General features: G+C 41.5%; 1 protein-coding gene across 2 annotated transcripts in view; it reads right to left on the minus strand.

Annotated features, from left to right (window-relative positions):
- TMCC3 (transmembrane and coiled-coil domain family 3) overlaps positions 1-22,144 on the minus strand; it is a 124,701-nt gene that overhangs the window by 51,173 nt on the left and 51,384 nt on the right. Inside the window, exon 1 of one of the 2 annotated variants that reach the window (XM_043968087.1) lies at positions 16,608-16,680. The exons of the other annotated variant lie outside the window; for it this stretch is intronic. Coding sequence (XP_043824022.1) covers positions 16,608-16,640 — 33 coding nt within the window. The 5' untranslated portion in view covers positions 16,641-16,680. Of the gene's footprint in view, positions 1-16,607; positions 16,681-22,144 lie in introns of those variants that run through there. 2 annotated transcript variants of the gene reach the window in all.

The following is a 22,144-nucleotide window of genomic DNA, read 5'->3' on the forward strand; positions in this document are numbered from 1 at the left end:
ATATTAGTGTTTGGGCCAGAGGTAGTAGATAAAGGTTTTGGTCCTTCCTTGCTAGGATGTCAGTAGCTTTCCTTCCAAAATCCTTCCAAGTGAGTGTCATTAAAACCACAGCAGCTAGTGATAAGGGTTAGGGTTAGATCCAGGGCTGGCCTTTTATTTGAAGAACCAATGTTAAACATAAAATCTGAAATCTGAAGGGAAATCTTTCATGCAGGTTTTAAAAGGGCTACCTCATGCCCTGTAAAACACTCAAGATTATGGATTGTATCTGAAAATGCCAACATAAATATGTATTCTGGAAGTTTTCTTCCCCAAGGACCGCTCCTAGCAAAGCATGTTTTATTAATGCCATACAGGCTGACGACTTTGTGTGGCTCTGCCTCACCTAAATCTAATTCACACGCAAGTCAAGACATCACCCCGTGATGTCATTAGTCCTCTATGAACAACGAACTAACAAAACAAATAGCGATTCAATTATGTTGCACAAAAAAATCAACTAAAAGGCCTACTATGTTCCACTCGATGGGGACATCAAGACAAAAATTCATTGATTTGTCAAACGTTGATAAGGAACCTACTATGTGCTAGGCACTTTAGGATGATCTGGGAAAATTAAAATAAATTTAAAAATCATAAACAGTCCCTGTTCCCCAAAGAGGTTACATTCTACAAGGGGCTACAATGAGTACATAGAGAAGTATAAGGCAGCATGTGATGAGGGAAATGGGAGCAAGGAGATATCTAAAAGGCGCCAATAAATCAGAGGAAGGATTATGTTCAGCTAGTGGTGGAAGGGGGAGGCAGGAGAGAGATCGGGAACAAGTGACACCTAAGCTTAGCCTTTTAGGCAGACTAATAAATGAAATATCCAGAGCTGGAAGGGACCCCAGGGAACATCTGGTCCAACCCCTTCATTTTACAGATAAGGAAACTGAGGCCCAGGAAGGTTAAATGATAAGGCAGCTAGCTATGTGGCCTGAAGTCAGGAAGACCTGAGTTCCAATGTAGCTTTTAGACCCTTACTAGCTGTGTGACCTTGGGAAAGTCACTTAACTTCTGTCTGCCTCAGTTTCCTCATCAGTAAAATGGAGATAATAATAGCACTTACCTCCCAGGGTTATTTTGAGGATAAAATGAGATTTGCAAAGTGCTTTGCGAACCTTAAAGCACCATATCAATGCCAGCTTCTATTGTTATTGCCCAAGGTCATACATAAGGGTCAGAGGTAGTGACATCCCTAGTTTTACATATATGTGCTATTGATTGAAGTTGGGAAAGTCTGACTGCTGAGAAAGTGCCTTTTGGGTGGGTGATGAGAAGCGGTAGAAAGAAGGAACACACTGAGTTAAATTGCTGGGCTTATAGATTCAGAGCTGTCCAACGTCACACATTCAGTAAGTAGAAGAGCTCAACTTTGAACTGAGGTTCTGTGTTTCTAAGTTCCATGATACTCTCCCTACATCATTTGTCCTCTTTCAGAATGAAGGATGGGGGCAGCTGGGTGGCGCAGTGGATAGAGCACCAGCCCTGGAGTCAGGAGTACCTGAGTTCAAATCTGACCTCAGACACTTAACACTTACTAGTTGTGTGACCCTGGGCAAGTCACTTAACCCCAATCGCCTCACTAAAAAAAAAAAAAAAGAATGAAGGATGAACAACAATTTCCCCTACATCTCAAAGTCAAAACACAGGGCTTCCCACCCTTCCTTGCCCAACAGATTCTGTCAGGAAAGTGTTACATTTAGAAATTGTTATATTTAAAAAGTGTCACATTTAGAAAATAGCCTCAGAAATTCTTTGAACATGCTTCACTAAATAAGTAAAGTGCCCGTATTTATGTATTCACATATTTTTTCCCTGTATAGCCTAACCCACCATTTGAGGAGGAAATAAGGGGAGGTCTCTTTTTGTTTTCCCCATAATTCTGTCTGGAGGGAGGTGCCTGCTGTTAACAGAAATGGGTCCCAAGCTCTCTCTTTTCAAGTAGGGTAAGACAAGTGGCTGAAACCTCTAGTCAGAATTCATGGTATTTTATATTACAACTGACAGCAGTGTTTACCAGTCTATCACTTAAAGAATTAGGCATTGGTGGTTATTTGTCTTGATTCTTGTTTTATTTAAAACAAAACCAAACAGCAATATGGTATAATGATCAACTGAATGAGTTAGCTCTTCTCAACAATATAATGATCCAAGACAATTCCAAAGGACTTGTGATGAAAAATGCTCTCCCTATCCAGAGAAAGAACCGATGGAGTCTGAATACAGAAAAAAGCATACTATCTTTCTATTTTATTTGTTTGTTTGATTGTCTGTTTATCTATCTGTCTATCTTTTTAGGTCTCTGTCTTCTTTCACAACATGACTAACATGGAAATATGTTTTGCATGATTGCTAGCTTACCATCTAGGGGAAGGTAGAGGAAAAGAGGGAGGGAGGGAAGGAGAGAATTTGGAACTCAAAATTAAAAAAAAAAAATGTTAAAAATTCTCTTTACATGTAATTGGAAAAAAATTTTAAAACAAGAAAGATAAAATATTTGGAAAAAAAAAACCTGTCTCAGAGGTCTTCCCACAAATGTCTGCCATCAATAGTAGATCAAGTGTTCAATTAACCTTCCTTATGGAGGATGGATTTCTAACAACTCACACACCTTTAGTGCCTTTAAGGTTAACCAATGCATCAATATTTATGAGAAAAGTATGCTTGAAGTAATTTTTTTTTCTTTTAAAAGAGGGGGGGCGCAGCTAGGTGGCGCATTGGATAAAGCACTGGCATTGGATTCAGGAGTACTTGAGTTCAAATCCAGCCTCATACACTTGACACTTACTAGCTGTATGACCCTGGGCAAGTCACTTAACCCCCATTGCCCTGCAAAAAACCAAACCAAAACAACCCCCCCCAAAAAAAAAAGAGAGGGGAAGGGAAAGATTTTGAGACTTTGGAATAGGACAAATGTTCCCATGATGTAAAGGAAAACAGTATGGAAAGACACAAGAATTCCAATCGATGCAGTTACTTCAGAGAACTGGCTGTCATGAAGTACGCTGCCTCCCTTTCAGAAAAGAAGTCAAAGGAGCCAAGATCTAGGGCTGGAGACCCAAGAGACCGTCTAGTTCAACCCACTCGCTTAACAGATGAGGAAACTGAGGCCAACATAAGTGACTACGTCATTGTCAGAGGTGGAATTTTGACTCCTGGTCTCTCTGATTTCAGGGCCTATGCCATAACAACAACAATGACAACAGGTTTTTATATATCACGTTAAGGTTTGTGAAGTGCTTTACATTTTATCTCCTTTGATCCCCACAACAATCCTGTGAAATAGTACTGTTCTTTTTTCCTTTCTTTCTTTCTTTTTTTTTGGGGGGGGAAGAGCAATGAGGGTTAAGTGACTTGCCCAGGGTCACACAGCTAGTAAGTGTCAAATGTCTGAGGCTGGATTTGAACTCAGGTCCTTCTGAATTCAGGGCTGGTGTTTTATCCACTGCACCACCTAGCTGCCCCCAAAGTAGTACTATTCTTATTCTCATTTTACAAATGAGGAAACTGAGACTGAGAGTAGTCAAGTGTCTTCCTCAAGATACTATAGCCAAAAAGTACCTGAGGGCAGGATTTGAACTCAGCCAAGTCCAGCACTCTATCCAGTAGGCCACCTAGCAACTCAACGAGATGCCTCCTGAGGGCAGGCTCTAGCATACCTTGTCACAGGTGGTCAAAATGTTGATTGGTTTCACCTAAGTGAGCTTCCTCTTTGGTAAGAAGGGCTCTTTAACAGGTAGAAGGGAGGCACTGACGAGCAAAGATAGGGATTAGTTAGAGGAGAAAAATAAATAGTATAAATGTTTTTTTGAAAACAGTTTGGGTGTTTGAACTACTAGCTAGAAGGCAATTGGTTGTCCCATTCTCCAAAAAGGAACAAGTAAAGGCCTTGTATTTTGATGCCTCCATGGGCCTAGAGGCGATGCTGATTTTGGAAGGTCCTACATTAATCTGGAGAAGATTCAAGGAGGGGACCCAGGAACAATATAGATGTCCACGATCTAGATCTGTGACTAGCCTAGCCACATCTGGTCAAGTCTCATCTCCAGAGGACAGGCTTAGGAGGGGATGGAGAGGGAGGAGAGAACAAACATGAAAACACCAATTTGGATCAGATAGATAAATCTGGGCAACCCCCTATAATTCAAGAGCATTTAGGTACTAATTAGAGGCCCTTTGAAGTTCTGAGTAGGCAGGATAGAGATTGCTAGGCAAACATCTAGGGCAAATTCATGCTAAATTGGACTAGCTCCCATCATTGTCAGTTCATCTGGTGGAATACCTGTTGTGTAGCTCGGTCTTGATGGAAATACTGAATGCCAGAAGTAGTTGAATTATTTGTAGGGCATATTTCCATTGGGCTGGAACCAACTGCTAGATTTTACATAATTGTAACTTCAAATAGTGTGAATTGGAATATCACATTGGAGGATTGTTATTCACACTAATTGGGATCCAGCTCTATCATCAACTGTACAATATCCCCAGTTGGTCCTCTAAATAAAAATGCTTATTTTTAATTTTTATTTTTAAAAACTGATATGTTTGGTTTTTATATCACAATCTTTTCTAAAGTACTCCTTCCTGGGGCAGCTAGGTGGCGCATTGGATAGACACCAGCCCTGGAGTCAGGAGTACCTGAGTTCAAATCTGGCCTCAGACACTTAACACTTACTAGCTGTGTGACCCTGGCAAGTCACTTGACTTCCAATTGCCTCACCAAAAAAAAAAAAAAAAAAGATACCTCCTTCCCCCCCTTATCTGGTCAGCCAAAAGGCTGAAAAAGGAAGAAAAAAATATCCAGGAAAACCATACCTGATAGTATATATCCTAGAGCAGGGCTTCTTAAACTTTTTCCATTCCCAACTACCATTTTACCCAAGAGGTTTTTTACATGACTGAGTATATAGGTATAAAAAATAGGTATATATAATTTTTACTGTTGCCAATTTTTTTGTTACCCCCCCCTACATTCAGTTACAAGACCCCATATGGGGTCAAGACCCACAGTTTAAGAAGCTTTGCCCTATGCCATGGCCAAGGCCTACCACCTCTGCAATGGCGGGAGGAGGGAGGGAAGGAGAGAAGGAGAGGGAGAGAAAGATCGTTTCTTTCAAAAGGAAGAAGTGCTTGAATGAACTCAGTAATGTAAACAATCAAATCCCCCAATAACCAGTAGAAACGTAATTCAAAGGTAGTACACTGTTCACTATTGTTTTATCCTGTCTGCCGATTACTAGAACATTTTTTTGTTTAGAATGAACAGAAAAATGTTTTAATTGGTTGCCCTGATTTAAAGGACTAACAATCAAACATAATAGCAAAAACAATTTTCAAAAAGAATGCTAAAAAGATAAGATAGTCTAAAAAGAGCATTTGTATTTAGAATATGTTTGGCACAGCATATTAAACATGAAGCCCTGTAACATATTACAGAAAAGTAGAAAATCTGGTCATGGATTATAAAAGAGTAATATCCTTTTTCCCCCCAAGAAGCAGTTTTAAAAAATTAATCTTTCCTTTCAATTACCCATAAGCATTTTTTTTAAAAACTTCACAAATTCCAGCAAAACAAATTCCCACATTAGTCATGTCTGAAAATGTTTTTCATCATTTTTCAGTCCTATTCGACTCTTCATGATCCCATTTGGGTTTTCTTGGCAAAGATACTGAAATGGTTTGCCATTTTCTTCTCCAGCTCATCTGACAGATGAGGAAACTGAGTAAGGAAACAGGGTCACACAGCTAGTAAGTGTCTGAGGCCATATTTGAACTCAGGTCTTCCTGCTTCCAGGTCCACTGCTCTATCCACTGTGCCACCTAGTTGCCTGTCTGAAAATGCAGAGACAGCAATATTCATGGGAAGATTATTACACATTCTCCCATGCAATAAATACAACAACCTTCTCCTTTCCTTGACTTCTTTTTTTTTTTTTTTTGCAGGGCAACGGGGGTTAAGTGACTTGCCCAGGGTCACACAGCTAGTAAGTGTCAAGTGTCTGAGGCCGGATTTGAACTCAGGTCCTCCTGAATCCAGGGCCAGCGCTATATCCACTATGCCACCTAGCTGCCCCTTTCCTTGACTTCTAATAACCTCTAAGCACAGGAACTGCAAACAGAGGTTTAGGGCAAGGCAGTGTGAGAAAAGATAAGAGAGCAGGAAGTCTAGAGTGGGGAGGGGATGGGAATACAAATGTTGGCTGTCCTCTCCCTTTAATGGGACTGGGAGGTGGAGGTGGGGCTTAAAGCCAGCTGAAACTAGGTTGGAAATCTAACAGAGTTAAGGCTAGAGATAAATTATTCAGTGGGGTCCTCTTCCCTCTAAGAATGGAAATCTAAAAAAAAAAAAAAAAGAATGGAAATCTAAGTCCCAATACAAAGCTCACATTGTGATTTAGAAGAGAATTTCTCTATGAATTTTAACTTTTTCGGAGAAGAAAATGAAGGGAGGGGGATCCTGGGAGTAAAGAAAAGGACTGTCCTGTATCGATGTGGGAAATCTCATGAAACTAAGAACAGACCAAAAGTGTGGCTCACCATCTCATAGGATTCCAGATTGGCCAGTCAGTTAATCAACAATCATTTCTTAACCCTCCCCATGGGCCAGACAGTGTTCAAATATGCATAGGGGGGCAGCCAGGTGGAGCAATGGATAAAGCACCAGCTCTGGATTCAGAAGGACCTAAATTCAAACCTGGGCTCAGACACTTGACACTAGCTGTGTGACCCTGGGCAAGGCCCTTAACCCTCATTGCCCTACAAAAAATAAAAAAAACTATGCATAGGAACACTTGATCGGGTATACTTTAATTCTTTTCAATGCATGAGTCTTGCTTAAGTAGCTTTTCAAAATGGCAGATTCCATCTGGTTAAGATCCTTTCAAGTGTATGAGGAACATCAGGAAACTCACTTTCAGCATCCAATAACCTGACTTCTGTCCATGAATTGCAACACCACCAACTAGTCCATTTAGGCTGTAAAAATTAATCAACCCATTATTGATCTATGTGACTGACTTGGCTCTGATTAATAAGGCCACCTTCCTGAGTCCCATGTCTGTAAATAATCTCACTGCTGTCTCCTAGAAATACACCTGGCTGAAGTGTTTTCCTGCTGATAAATATTCAGTCAATAATCAACAAGTATACCTTCATATTGTACGTGTGACTTGGCCTAAGTGTTTCTATCACATCTAATCGGTGGTAGTAAAAATGCATTTATTTTATTAAGGAAAACATCCTGTGACAGAACCATCTTCAGACTTAAACAGATGTGAAGTGACAGGCAGAATTTGATAAAGACTAAAAGTGACTGGGAGAATTAAGGGACCACCATTTATTTCCAAATCATGTAAACGACTCTCGCCCACACGTGCTTCTTTGATGGGATGAGCGAGGGAGAATGATCCTATCTAACGTTTTCCACTGTTAATTGGATATTGGTTCATTGATCTTGGAATCATCCTGGACCCATCTTCATGCCACTGTCTACCTACCAAGTCCTCTTTCTTCATTAAACACACACACACACACACACACACACACACACACACACATGTTCATGTTAAGAAATTTACTCATGAGTCTGTCTTCCTCATCAGTCAAACTTACAAGTACAACATAGACAATGGGACTCCAGGTTGACTCTTACTAATGGAACCCTATCCCTTTCTGGGGAGCCCTCTAGAGGTGCTGGGTCCATCCTGCCCCCTTCCCCATCCCACTCACTGAGTCCTGTGCATCCTTTAAGGTTCAGTTCAAGACCATACCTCCTCCAGGACTCAGTTTCCTTGTCTGTTAAAATTAGTGGGGTGGGGTATAATCTAGATGGTTCCTAGATTCCTTCTGGCTCTAAGTGTATGATCCCCATGACTTCTTCTCTAAATATGCCCATTCCACAGTGCCCTCCCTCTCTATCTGCTATGTGTTCAGCCAATTTCCCCTCTCATAGGAAATATTGGAAGCAGGCCAAAGAAGCCATAGCTGTCCAGAGAAAAAAGGCTGGGAGGAGGTAGGGGAAAGGGCACCCCCAAATCCAGGCTTAAAAAGGACTTGGGAATGAGCATCATTTGTCACATATTCAGACCTTAGTGAATGCCCATTTCTTTGAACTCTAACTTGATCTCTTTTATGAGTCTTCTTTCTCCAATAAGATGCCCAAGGGCACAAAGCTAGTGCCAGGGCCAAAATTCAAACCCAAGCCTCCAGTCTAGCAATCTCACTACTCTTTCCTGTTCCTATGTCCCAAGTCTTCTTTCTTGAGTTTCTCTCTAATATACCTGTATGTATCTGGTGTGTATGTAATTAGAATAGAATGTGAGCACCCTGAGGGCAGGGGCTGTCTTTTGCCATTCTTTGGATTCTTTGAGCTTAGCACACAGTAATTGATTAATAAGTGCTTGTTGACTGACTGACAAATGTCCTGGGTTTAAATTCTGTTCTGTCACTTGATAGTTGTGTGATCTTGGGTGATGCCAAGCCCTAGTTTCCTCATTAGCAAAATGAGATCAGACTAGAAGACCTTTAAGGATCCTTCCTGTGCTAAATCTATGGTCCTGTTTAGCCACTAGAAAATAATTTTATTCAACATTCCTTATCCCAACACTCTTTCACCTATCCCCCAACCCTAGACCCAGAAGCCTACCATGAAAACTCCCACCAAGTCCAACACGTGGCAAAGCCAAGTATAGGAATGAGGGTGAAAAACAATGCAGACAGCATATCCTTCCTCCTCCCGCTGTGTTTATTGCATTTCTTTTCACTTACTAATTTCACTCCAGAGAGGCTGTTTCATCCTCCAACCCCTGCTGACCAGGGAAAATGATTTCCCGCAATGCACTTATTCTAACAAATGACACCAAATGAAAATATTTAGATGCCGCATGGAGCTCAGGGCAATGGGATTTTACTTACTTCAATTCAGTTCAATAAGCATTTGTTAAAATGCCTACTACGTGCCGGGAACCTTGCTAAGCACTGGGACTACATAAAATGAGAAAGCACTGCTTTTATGGTTTGCCCTATGACTCTCTTTTCTAAGAAGCTCTTTAAAATTCAAGATGCCACCATCCTTCCCTCAGAGCCTCAGCTATGAAAATGTTAACCATTTCTAATGAATACTGTGGCTTGCTGTGGTTTCCCATGCAAACTCCAATATACTTTTCAGCATCTGCCATATTCATTGTTCCTCTCTAGGGTGGACTGTGATTTTGACAGGGCAGGGGACCAGGAAGGAGTTCACTGGATGGGAAGGCTCCAACTAATGTTTTGATAAATGGGCTTGGATGAAAATGTGTTGTTTGTTCCTTGGATAAGGATGTCGTTTTTTTTGGTGGGGGGAGGTGTGTGGCAACGAGGGTTAAGTGACTTGCCCAGGGTCGCACAGCTAGTAAGTGTCAAGTGTCTGAAGCCAGATTTGAACTTGGGTCCTCCTGAATCCAGGGCTGGTGCTCTGTCCACTGCTCCACCTAGCTGCCCCCTTACACTACTCTCTTAATTCTCCTCTTTGGCCACTCATTTTTTTACTGTCTTTGGTGGTTCATCATCTACGTTCCCACTCCTTCACTGTGGATACACCTCCAAGTTCACAATCATAGACCAAGAGTTGGAAAAGACCTCCCGGACATCATTCCGTCCCCTTCTTTGTAGAAGTACTAATACCTGGTTTTTTATATTTTCTTTAAGGTTGCAAAGTGTTTTTGCATATGTAACTCATGTGATGATTACAGATGAGGAACTGAGACCAAGGGGGCTTAAAATGCCCTGCTAACATGACACAGGTAATATCAAAGGAGGAATTTGCACTTAGATAGACTCCAGAGCCCAATGCCTTTTGCCATCGTACTATGTTGCCTTATCTCTATGTATCCTCTCATCTGCTCCCATGGGTTCAATTGTCTCTGTGAAGACTACTCTTAGTTCTATATATCCAGCCCTAGTCTCTCTCCTGAGCTGCAGTCCCTTTATCACCAACTACTTATTGATATTCTGAACTGGATGTCCCAAAGGCATCTCAAACTCAACACACACAAACCAAGCGTGCTTGCTTTCCCCCCACTGAGGATACCACCATCTTTCTAGTCATCCAGATCCCCAACTTTGGAGTCACTCTCCACTCTTTACTCTTTGGATTATCCAGTTAATCTCAGAGAAAACATTACCTCTCATAGCCATCTCCTCTTCATGGACACCACAACTACCCTAAGTTCCAGCTGTCATCACCTCTTGCTTTGCTACCACAACAATCCCCTCCTAACTGGTATTCCTGCCTCAAGTATCTCCCTTCTCCAATCCACCATCCACTCAGAACAACAATCTCTCTGTCATTCTCCTGCTCAGAAACTTCCAGTGGGTCCTTTTGCCTTTAGGATCAAATCCTTTGTTTGGTATATAAAACCTTTCACAGACTGGCTCCAACCTCCTTTCCAGTCTTATTAAATCACACAGTACTCCAGTTTCACATACTCTACATTCCAGCCAAGTGCGTACCAGGGTGATTCCTGTATACAACCCATTCATTGGTCTCTGTAACTTTGCTCAGGATTCTCGAAGTCTGAAATACACCCCTCTTCCCGAATGCTTCTTTCTAGAATCTAGCTTTCTAGAATCCTTCGAAGCCCAAGCACTACCTTTTAAGAGAGCCTTCTTGATCCCTCCTCTTCCCCAGCTACCATGGGCCCTCCAAATTTACTTTGCATTTATTGTGTATTTTTTTCACATCCACTCACGTGTAAACATGTTATTTCCTCCAATAACCTAAGTCCCTTGAAGACAGAAGCACAGCTTCCCCCATCACAGTATTTAAATACTTAAAATCACAGTTACTTACAATGATGTGGTATGACAAGTAACAATGGGAAAACAGTACAACTTTGTTCATTCCTTTATTTATTGAGGAACTTTTATTGTTTCCCCCCTTTGAATGTGACACTGACTGGTTTTTAGATTTTTTCAAAAATTGTATTAAAAAGATTCTTTTACATCTATGCTTTGTAGGTTTGTTTTTGCTTCATTTTAATATAAATGCATGTTGTACTTGCATCTGTATCATGCTTTGTTTTTTTTGTTTGTTTGTTTGTTTTTTTGCAGGGCAATGGGGATTAAGTGACTTGCCCAGGGTCACACAGCTAGTAAGTATCTGAGGCTGGATTTTGAACTCAGGTCTCCTGAATCCAGGGCTGGGTGCTTTATCCACTGTGCCACCTAGCCTGCCCCATGCTTTGGTTTTTTTTAAAACCATTCACTTAATTGCTTTCCTATTTTTTGAACCATCTATTGGGACTCTGATATAACACAACTTGAACATAACAAATAGTTTTGTTGGACATATAAAGTATTCAGAAAATGAACTGGTGTGTATAGAAAAGAATAAAATCAACCTGCAATAGATATGTTACTGCCCCCTTTCATATGTGAATGAGTAGAAAAAAGAACTTTTCTTTAAAGAAACACTGTTAAATGTGTGTGTGTGGGGGGGGGGAACAGTTTTCATAGAAAATGTGATAGACTCTAAAGGAGAACCAAGTAGAGGATGGAGAAATGACTTGAGGCTACAAGGGCATTATGGTCCCTTAGCTCATTTACATGTAACTGATTTTAGAGTTTGAGTAGTTAATACAAGGGTGGGTCAAATACTATGAAACAAAAAATACTATGGAATAATTAAACAAGGATTGGTTGGTTTCATATCTAATAGAATTGTGGGTTTGGAGAGTTTTTGCCTCATAAGAGAAAGGTGAGTCACTGATTTGAGTCACTGAGCTTGTCAAAGTAATACAGAAGGAGAGAAGAGAAACAACAGTTAATAAAACAATGGTAGCTCAATAAGATGGCAGCAGGAGGAGTTAGCTGATGGGAAGGCTTCAGCTTCTGTACTTTTCTGAGGGGGCTAATTAGAATTCTGATTTTTTTTTACTCTTAGTCCAACTATAGCTATTGGACTTCTTTTTTTTTAAGAGGTGGGGAATTTTGAGTGTGGAACATTGCAGATTTTTTTTTTTGATTTGTTGGTTACTCCCTACCCCATGCTCTGCCCAGTTTTTGTTCATCTCTTTGCTTTAATGGATAGCAAGGACACATTTGGAAATGTAGGTGATTTTCAAAACAAAAGACATCAACACAAATTCATTTTTAAATGGGCTACAAGGACTTCAATTGGCCTCTTGTCCATTTTGTGAGACTCATCATGTACTTTGAGTTGTAGCATGAGAAAATCATTTCTTCACAGAATGGTCTGAATGACAACCGCATGATAAATCTCTGATAAGCATTAGCCACATCCGTGAATAACAGGGTACTGAAAGGCAAAAATCTGCGATTCCTCCAGTAAGCCTTTAAAAAAAAAAACCCAACAAAACACTCTCCTATTCCTTCGTGGAACGATGTTTTTTGCTAAATACCAGCAAAAATCAAAAAGCAAAGAATCAAAATAAAAAATAAAAAAAATCTAGGTGCTTAAGCACTTAACATATTCTTAATTCCAATTAGCTTGTCATTTTAATGAGACTATGTTTGGAATGGGAATTCCCTGCTGAAGCAAAGATCTCTTTGCATTCAATTTCCATGCACCAATTAAAAAGCAACCTTAAAAAACCCCAGTCTTGTGAACCAGTAAAAACCAAGCTAACAAAATCACCGCAAGTGAATTTTACAATGGGAACTCTATCAGCAAAATGTTGTCTCCTCATGTTCTTGCCCCTCCCTTTCAGAAAACAGCCCAATACCGCAGACCCAAGCCCTGGGATATCATTTCTCTTTGGAACACCTGTTTTCCATGGATCATAACTCTGAGTTAATACCACTCATGCTGCAGGGCTTCTCATCTATCATCCCAACCCAGTTTACCTCCCGGGTGGAAGAAGAATAGACATGGGATTTTTTTAACAGAGTGAAAGAATGAGCTGTGTCATCCTTTTCATCTGTGGAGGCTTACCAAGGCCAGAAGCCAACTTGGCAAGATTAAAGGGCTTGGTGCCATAGACCTGTCAAAGGAGAGAAAGACTTTTGCAGGCTAGAACCTGGGTAGAGAAGAAAGGACACTTTAATGTTCTAGCTTCTGGGATGAGTGTACCCACTAAGATTTTTACCAATATTTAGGTTTCAGAAGGCCACAAACGGATCACCATCAAGGTTGACTTGCATAATTACAACTGTTATCTGCTGAGAGCTTTAAAGTTTGCAAAAATGAAAGCAGAGGAAAGGGAGAAGAGGAGATGGGAGAAGGATGGAAAGGTGAAGAGAAAAAAAGAGGAAAGGAGAAATGGGAAGGAGGAGGAAGAGGAGGAAGGGAGAAGGGGAGAAAAAGGAGGAGGGGGAAAGAGAGAGGTGGAAAGGGGAAAAGGAGAGAGAAGAGCCAAAGGGAAGGGGGCGGGAGGGGGGGGGGAGAGGATCATGGACATGAGAAGAGGGAAAGAGAAAAATAAAGGAGGAAGGAAAAGAGGGGAGAAAGAATGGGAGGAAGAGAGGGAAGAAAGGAGAAAGAGGAAGAGTGGAATAGTAGGGGGAGGAGAAAAATGAGCTGGGAAAAGAGAGGGAAAGGAGGTGAATGAGAAAGCTAATTGAGGGCACACACAAAGACAGAGCTAGAGGCAGAATGATAAGCTCCCTTTCCTGCTTCCTTTTGAGGAACAAGTAGGAAGTTCAAACTTCAAACTCAGGGTCAAAGGTTTGAACCTATAAATGGAGAGGGAGAGGCTCCTCTTCTTTCAGAAACCACAGTATTCTTGTTCTTTGATTACTGGGCTATTTCTATTTGTACCAAGAGAAAAACTGTAACAGCAAGCCCTGTCTTCTGGTGCAATGACAACCTTGTCGGCATCCTTACAATCATGTTCCAATTCTAACAAACAGATTTATTGGACAGGGGACAGTAAAAAAAAAAATTATAGCAAGAGGAAGGGGGGAGGGGAAAGAAAAACCAACGGGCTCGATATCGTGCAAAGGTAAAGATGTCAAAGGTCACATGTGCTCCTTGTTGGGGTGACCCAAGGCTCCATACATATTCCTTTTTTTTTAAAATTTAGTATTTTATTTTTTCCCCAATTACACGAAAAAACAAATTTTAACATTCATTTTTAAAACTTTGAGTTCCAAATTGCCTCCTTTCCTCCCTCCCCACCCCCCTCAATAAGAAGGAAAACAATTCTATGGAGGTTATACATGTGCAGTCAAGCAAAACATTTCCACATCAGTCAGGTATAGAAAAGAAAACATAGACAAAAAAAAAAAACCTCAAGAAAAATAAAGAAAGTAAAAAAAATTATGCTTCTAGCTGTATTCAGACACCATCAGTTCTTTCTCTGGGGATGGATAGCATTTTTCATTATGAGTCCTTCAGGGTTGCCTTGGATCATTGTATTGCTGAGAATAGCCAAGTCATTCACAGCTGATCATCTTACAATATGGCTGTTACTTTGTACACAGGACATTTCACTTTTCATCAACTCATATAAGCTCCACACATTTTTCTTCCCTGAAAATACCTATCTGTGGTTTCTTATGCTAGGAACAGCTATCTCAGAGTTTTGGTGATGAGATTCTCATACAAATCTCTGACAAAATGAAATGACACTCTCTTCCTCTTGTTGAAAGGTAGGTGGTGGACCACAGGTGCAGAATATGAAGGTTCTGTTCATTGGGAAGTAACAGCAATTAAAAAAAAAAGCATTAACAAAATTTCTTATTGTTGTTGATGAGTTGTTTTCAGTTTTGTCAGACTCTTTGTGACCTCATTTAGGGTTTTCTTGGCAAACATACAGGAGTGGTTTGCCATTTCCTTCTCCAACTCATTTGACAGATGAGGAAACTGAGGTAAATAGGGTAAAGTGACTTGCCCAGGGTAGCGGTAACACAGCTATTAAGTATCTGAGGCCACATTTGAACTCAGATCCTCCTGACTCCAGGCCCAAGGCTCCATCCACTGTGCCATTTCGCTGTAAATATGATGTTCAAATTGGGACTGGAACAGAGGACCATATTTTTTTTTTTTTGGTGAGGCAATTGGGGTTAAGTGACGTGCCCAGGGTCACACAGCTAGTAAGTGGCAGTGTTCTGAGGCTGGATTTGAGCTCAGGTACTCCTAAATACAGGGCAGGTGCTCTATCCACTGTGCCACCTAGCTGCCCCCAGAGGACCATATTTCAATAGTTTTGCTACCGAGGAAGTAAGGGCCCCATAGGCTTTCATGGATTTGCTGGCAGACCCCCAAAGTGGAAATGAACTCTAAAGCAAAGTCCTCAGTAATGTATGGGCTTTTGTGTAACTGAGTTTATAGAGTAAATGAATTCAGCATTTGAGTAATAAAACATCAAGGGCTAGGGGCAGCTAGGTGGCGCAGTGGATAGAGCACCGGCCCTGGAGTCAGGAGGACCAGAGTTCAAATGTGGCCTCAGACACTTAACACTTACTAGCTGTGTGACCCTGGGCAAGTCACTTAACCCCAATTGCCTCACCAAAAAAAAAAAAAAAAAAAGAATATCAAGGGCTAGCCCCTAGTCTTTACTTGGGATGGCTAAATACTATCGTCTCTTTTTCCCTACTCTCCCTTCCTCTCCTTCTCCATACATACCCATAGAATCCTCTCTTGCCTTCCTGCCTCAGCCCCACCCATGGAGAAGGTAAGCAATATGACATCATCAACTATCTAAAACATCTTAGGATTATTATGAAAATAATTTTGGCCTCGTGAACCCCCAGTTCTGGGACCTTTAAGAGACCCCCAAACCACATTCTTAGAACCACTGATCTCAAGTCATTCAGAAGAAAAGGTTAGACTAAATGACCTTGCAGGTCCTACTACATCTGTGATTCAATGAAAAGTGAAATCCATTCGGGATAACGCAGTAACAAAGGACAAAGGTACATTCGCTTAGTCTGCGTTAAAGTCAGGATGTTTTTCTAGGTTTCTAGAAAATGAATGAGGTTTTCTTCTCACCAGCATGGAGCCTAAAACCATTGGCGAGAATAGGCTATTTTTAATTCAACAAGCATTTCTATTAAGTTCTGGCTCCTTGCCAGACACTGAGGCACTGAGAAACGGGTCCTACCCTCAGGGAGTTGCCATTCTCTTCTGATCTCCGAGGTTGTAGCCTTCAGATTTATATTTAATCATAACCCAAACCAAGATTTTTGGCAATGCTCTAAAAAGGTTTTTTCCTCCCATGAAAATTTCTGGATATCCACCGAAGAGTTGGGGAAAGATTGAGCCGGACACAAAAACTGACATGGTTCCTGGGGAAGGCTGCTGGTTTAGCAAACATAAGAGCAAAGATTTAGAACACGAAGGGGAGTTTAGAGGTTATCTAGTTCACCCCTTTCATTTTACAAGATGAAGAAATGAGGGCCTCCAGGGGCAGGGGGAAATGACTGGCCCAAGATCACACAGAGCTCCCCCTGCCCCATGCTACAATTTCCTCAGCTCTAGGAGTAGCAGTTCTACTTGCACTTTGATAGAAAATGAAAGGAGAAACAAAAGCAGGTTCTATGCCGGAGCAGTCTGCCTCAGGACCCTCAGCTCTATTCAGGCATCCTGACTGAGGCAGCCAGAGCTGGCCGGAGTGACTTACCCCTGCTGAAGAGTCAATCAGGGGCAGATCCATAATGGAAATTCAAATTGGACTCCTACTAATCCTAAGCAGGCGCTGGGCTCTCCTCTCTTTCCAATGAAAGGCAGGTGAATGAGTTGGAAGGGAAAGAGGGCAGTCTGTTCTGCCTGGGCCCAAGGAGTGACTCATTCCACACTCGAGAGGTTCTGCGCCTTTTATCTCAGTATATTGTTATTTGTCTGAAAGAACGGTAAACAGGCCTATTAAAGCAATGCCAGTAAAAAAAAAAAAAAGACCACACTGTATGAGATTACATCCTATTAGTTTGCTCACTGGGCTGGTCAAAAGTCCAGATAGCAGCATTTCCCTGCAGTAAAACTTTGAGGAGGGGCAGCTAGGTGGCGCAGTGGACAGAGTATCGGCCCTGGAGTCAGGAGTACCTGAGTTCAAATCCGGCCTCAGATACTTAACACTATCTGTGTGACCCTGGACAAGTCACTTAACCCCAATTGCCTCACTAAAAAAATAAATAAATAAATAAAAACTTTAAGGGAATTAGAGCAGAAACCTAAGAATGTAAGAGCCATTAGTCATCCTGCTCTACCTTTCTTCATTCACAGAAGAGTGGGGAGCCACCTCCAGTTGTCCTGATGTATATCTTTGCTCCTGGACCCAGATGGCTCTGGAGAGAGTGAGGCTGGTAACTTTGCACAGCCCTGCCTCACCTAAATCCAATTCATTTGAATATCATGACATACCTTCCTGATAATCATGGTCTTCTTCTAGAATGAAGGACAAACAGAGGAGGAAACCCAAGCCCAGATAAGTGTCTTGGACAAAGGTCAAAGTAGAGAGCAGGAAGAGGAAGGATTGGTTCTTCTTGTTTCATCTCCTTAGGGGTTTGCCTTGGAAGAAATATTGACTCAAGTGGGAATCTGAAGGTTTCTTCTAAGGGCTCTGCTCTTCATTCATCCCTTCTTCAGCATCTACTATTTGGGACACCGTGTAGATACGGGTCACTAACCTAGTTCCACAACCAGTGATGAGAATCCCACTCTTGACTTCCCTGACCCACCACTGACATCCCAACTTGCCTTCATTTTGCATTTTTTGAGTCAAGAAAATGGCTCTTGTCCTCCATGCCTAGCTCAGTGTTAAAATCACTAACTAGTAGTATCATTAACTACTAGCAGTATTAGTAAGTAGTAGTATAACCAAGTGGAAAGCAGTCTTCTAATCTGAAAATTGGGGATGATGATACATGCAGGACTCCCCCATAGAGGGTTGAGATAAAGATACTAATGAATCATGAAGGGGAGCAGAAAAGGACCCTACATCATCAGCCTTCTGGATTCAGAGTTGGAAGGAATCTCAAAGGTCATTAGTCCAACATATTCCTTTGACAGGATTCACCCTTCCAGAAAATGTTTCAAATAAATGTCCACTCATTGAGCGTGCTTTCAACCAAAGGCTAAGCCCACAGCATCCTGTGAAAGTAAGGAATCTTACTACCCTCTTTGCAATTCCCATCTCACTTAGTCATTCTAGTTAATCACCAGCTTTTAAAAAATTAGAGCATTTCCCTAACAACTAGATTTAAAAAAAAAAAAAGATTCCACAAGGGCAGAAGTATTTCAAAAACCATAATAACAACAGCTGGTATCCATAGAATCCTTTAAAGTTTGCAAAGCATTTAATAAACATTATTTACATATAGAGAGTTTATATAGAAATATTAATAAATATGGAATTATTTTATCAATATAGAAACATATTTTTACATTATTGTTGTTGTTTAGTCATTTTCAGTCATGACAGACTCTTTGTGACCCCTTTCAGGGGTTTTCTTGGCAGAGATACTGGAGTGGTTTGCCATTTCCTTCTCTAGCCCATTTGACAGATGAGGAAACTGAGGCAAACAGGGTGAAGTGACTTGCCCAGGGTCCCACAACTAGTAAATGTCTGAGGCCGGATTTAAAGTCAGGTGTTCCTGACTGCAAGCCTGGAGCTCTATCTACTGTACCACCTACCTACCTTTTATATTTTTTATAAATTAATAAGCATTTTTATCCTTTGTAAATATTACCTCATTTTATCCTAGGAGGTAGGTATTATTTTATTATTATCCCCATTTTATAGTTGAGAAAACTGAGGCAGTCAGCAATTAAGGTAACAAAGCTAGTAAGTATCTAAGGTGAGATTTGAACTCAGGTCTTTTTGACTCCAGGACCAGTGCTATAACTGAACACAGCATATCCTTAAACTAATTTTGCTCAAGTAGATTATCATCATGGATTACAGTTTCATGGCTCATAATTTTATGGCTATATCTCTGATCTGAAATATCTAAATCGTTGGAAATTGGATTTTCCTCCTATTTTTGCTGTTAATTTATACCATAAACCACCAAGTGAGCAGTTAGGGTAGTACACTGGATAGAGCAGTGGGCCTGGAGTCAGGAAGACCTGAGTTCGAATTTGATGTCAGACACCAGCTGTGGGATCCAGGATAAGTCACTTCACTCTGTTTGACTCAGTTTCCTCATCTGTAAAATGAGCTGGGGAAAGAAATTGCAAACCATTCCTGTATCTTTGCCAAGAAAACCCCAAAAAGGGCCACAAAGAGTCAGACATGACTAAAAAAGGACAAGAAGTAAGGAACCTCCCTCCATCAATGTGGCCCAGCCACTGTTCTCTGCTAATGGACAGTGTGAGAACGTTGCCTGAGGCACTTAGATGTTAAGTTATTTGTCCAGTTCAGTAGGTATAAGAGGAAGGACTGGACTCAGTTTACAATTCAGGTTTTTAAAAATAATTAAAAAAAAAAATTTGTATCCATTCGTCTAAATTGCCTGGGTGGGGGCGGGGAATGAGGGCTAAGTGACTTGCCCAGGGTCACACACCTAGTAAGTGTCAAGTGTCTGAGGCCAAATTTGAACTCAGATCCTCCTGAATCTAGGGCCAGTGCTTTATCCACTACACCACCTAACTGCCCCCCCCCTACATTGCCTTTTTTTTTTTTAGTGAGGCAATTGGGGTTAAGTGACTTGCCCAGGGTCACACAGCTAGTAAGTGTTAAGTGTTTGAGGCCAGATTTGAACTCAGGTAGTCCTGACTCCAGGGCTGGTGCTCTATCCACTGCGCCACCTAGCTGCCCCACCCTACATTGCCTTTTAAAGTATTAGGATGAGGCTAAGTTACTGGGTAACCCAACACTGATAATTTATGCCTGAGGTAAGGGTCAGTCTGTGCTTTTAAAAACTTGAAAAGTCAAACTCATTAACAATTGCTCTCCTCCCCCATATTTTTTAGTGCAAAATATCTCAATTACAAAGTACAGAGGAAAACAGTATGCTCTTTCCACAGGGATGTCAGGCTGAAACTAATAGGAAATTTAATAAGCATATTTGAAAAGTCTTCTAACTGGGTCCCAAAAAATCAATTTAGGATGATAGATTTAGAGTTGGAATGGAATATAGAGACCATTAAGTCTAGCCTCTTTATTTCACAGATCAAGAAACCAAGGCTGAGAGAAGATTAAGTGGCTTGTCCAGCGTCACACAGCTAGTGAGTATATAAAACCAGATTTGAAGTCAAGGTCTTCCTGGCTCCACACTGAGACCTCCAATATAGGTGTTGTTAGTAGACAGTGGGCTCAATGCATCAAGGTGATAGGGAAGCCCCAAGTAAAAACTCATGTGATCAAAGGGCTACATTAAGCCCAGTTTCTAGGAAAGAGAGGACGATCCTGCTGATGCCTCAGCACTGGTCAGATACTTTAGGAGGGACTAATTATGGGGAAAGCTAACAAAGGAAGACAAGGATGATGAAGGGCCATGAGTCTGAGGCTCAATTGAAGGAATCTGAGAAGGGAAGGCTAGGGATGGGGTAGGGGCAGGCAGATAGGACAACAGTCTTTATGGGAGAACATAAATTACACTCATTCTGTTTGTGCCCAAGGGCAGAGCCAGGAGCAAAGAGGAGAGAGAAGTTGCAAAGAGAGCAGCCTAGTTTTTAATGTCAGGACAAACTCCCTAACTATAACAAAGAGGATGAGCTGCCTTGGGAGGCTGTGAGGTTCAGCTGATTAGGGAGTTCTTATAAAAGCTTAGTGTAAAGTGAAGGGATTCTTTTCAGGTACTCTAAGATCTTCTCCAACTTCTACTCTGTGATTGAGGAGAAATCTGATTCTTTCACAGGAACCTGGGATCCCCCTCCCACCCACCCTCCTGGACAAATCCCGAGTTCCCCAACACCAAATGCTTTGGATGGTACTCTCTCCCAAACTCACCCTTTTTTCAATTCTCCCTTATTCAATTTTGGTTCCCATCAGGGAGAAAAGCCTCAATTAGCTAAGTGCTAATAATGCTCCTTAGCACCTCTCACCATCATGTGTTAATTTCTCTTTTAACAAGGAGGGAGTTAGGCAAGGGTTTCCTATAATTAGAGGGCATAGCAGCAGCAGCTATGTCATAGCTGAAACCACCTGGCATAGACGCCGTAAATAACTTTTCATCGGAAAGCCGAGCCCAAGTAAACGAGAGAGAAAGAGACAGAGGCAGAGATAGAGACACAGGGAGACAGAAAGACAGAGACAGAGACAGAGACAGCCTCTCCCATAGAAATGCCCTCAACTCATTTTTATTTTATTTTTTGCGGGACAATGAGGGTTGAGTGACTTGCCCAGGATCACACGTCAAGTGTCAGAGGCCTGATTTGAACTCAGGTCCTCCTGAATCCAGGGCCGGTGCTCTATCTACTGCACCACCTAGCTGCCCCCCCCCCACTTCATCTTATGATGAAGAAGCTCACCACCCCTTTATCCAATGGTGTGCCAAGGCTGAGGATAACTTTTCTCGTGGTGTGCTGGAGTGAGCGAGGGAGGGTGTCAGCTCCAGCCAGGGAGGTAGGGGGGAGGGGGAAGGAGTCCTCTCCTGGTGCGTTTCATTTCTACTGAGAGCAGTTTGGTATCTGCTGAGGTTTCACTGAAAAGAGGGTGTAAATGAGGCCAGAGCTATGTGACTCACAAAGAATGAAAATCCCCTTCTCTGCCCGAACTTGTATCTGGTTCAAAAGGAAGAGACCCACTGGCTACCAATAAGTCAAGACGCCAGCAGGCCACCTCTTTCTCTTTCCCTTTTGATCCCTATCAGAGATGAAACTGAAAACACTGGAGTCCATCCGCTGCTAATTAGGATACGGCTTTTTTATCTGTTTGTTTCTGGCAGGTGAAATACGAAAGCATAAAAGGCAAGTCCAAGCCCACAGCGCCTGCCCTTTGTTCCTCAAATATTGTTAAAGAAGGGAAGGAATTGGAGGAAGGGCATTGATCAGTGCAAGAACTATGAATGAGCAAACAAGGCCAGCTCTCGGGATCTATCAGGGAATGTTGGGAAACTGGAATGACCAAGAGACTTCTCCTTGGTGGGGACTAGGGATATGGAACATTGCATTTAATGGTGATATGCTAGTTAGTTTTGCAGAACTTAAAAAACTTCTTTCTTATGCTCTTTCTTGTTCTTTGTTGTTGTACAGTCATTTTAGTCATGTCTGACTGTG

Source organism: Dromiciops gliroides, chromosome 5, assembly GCF_019393635.1.
Source record: "Dromiciops gliroides isolate mDroGli1 chromosome 5, mDroGli1.pri, whole genome shotgun sequence".
Classification (NCBI taxonomy): Eukaryota; Metazoa; Chordata; class Mammalia; order Microbiotheria; family Microbiotheriidae; genus Dromiciops; species Dromiciops gliroides.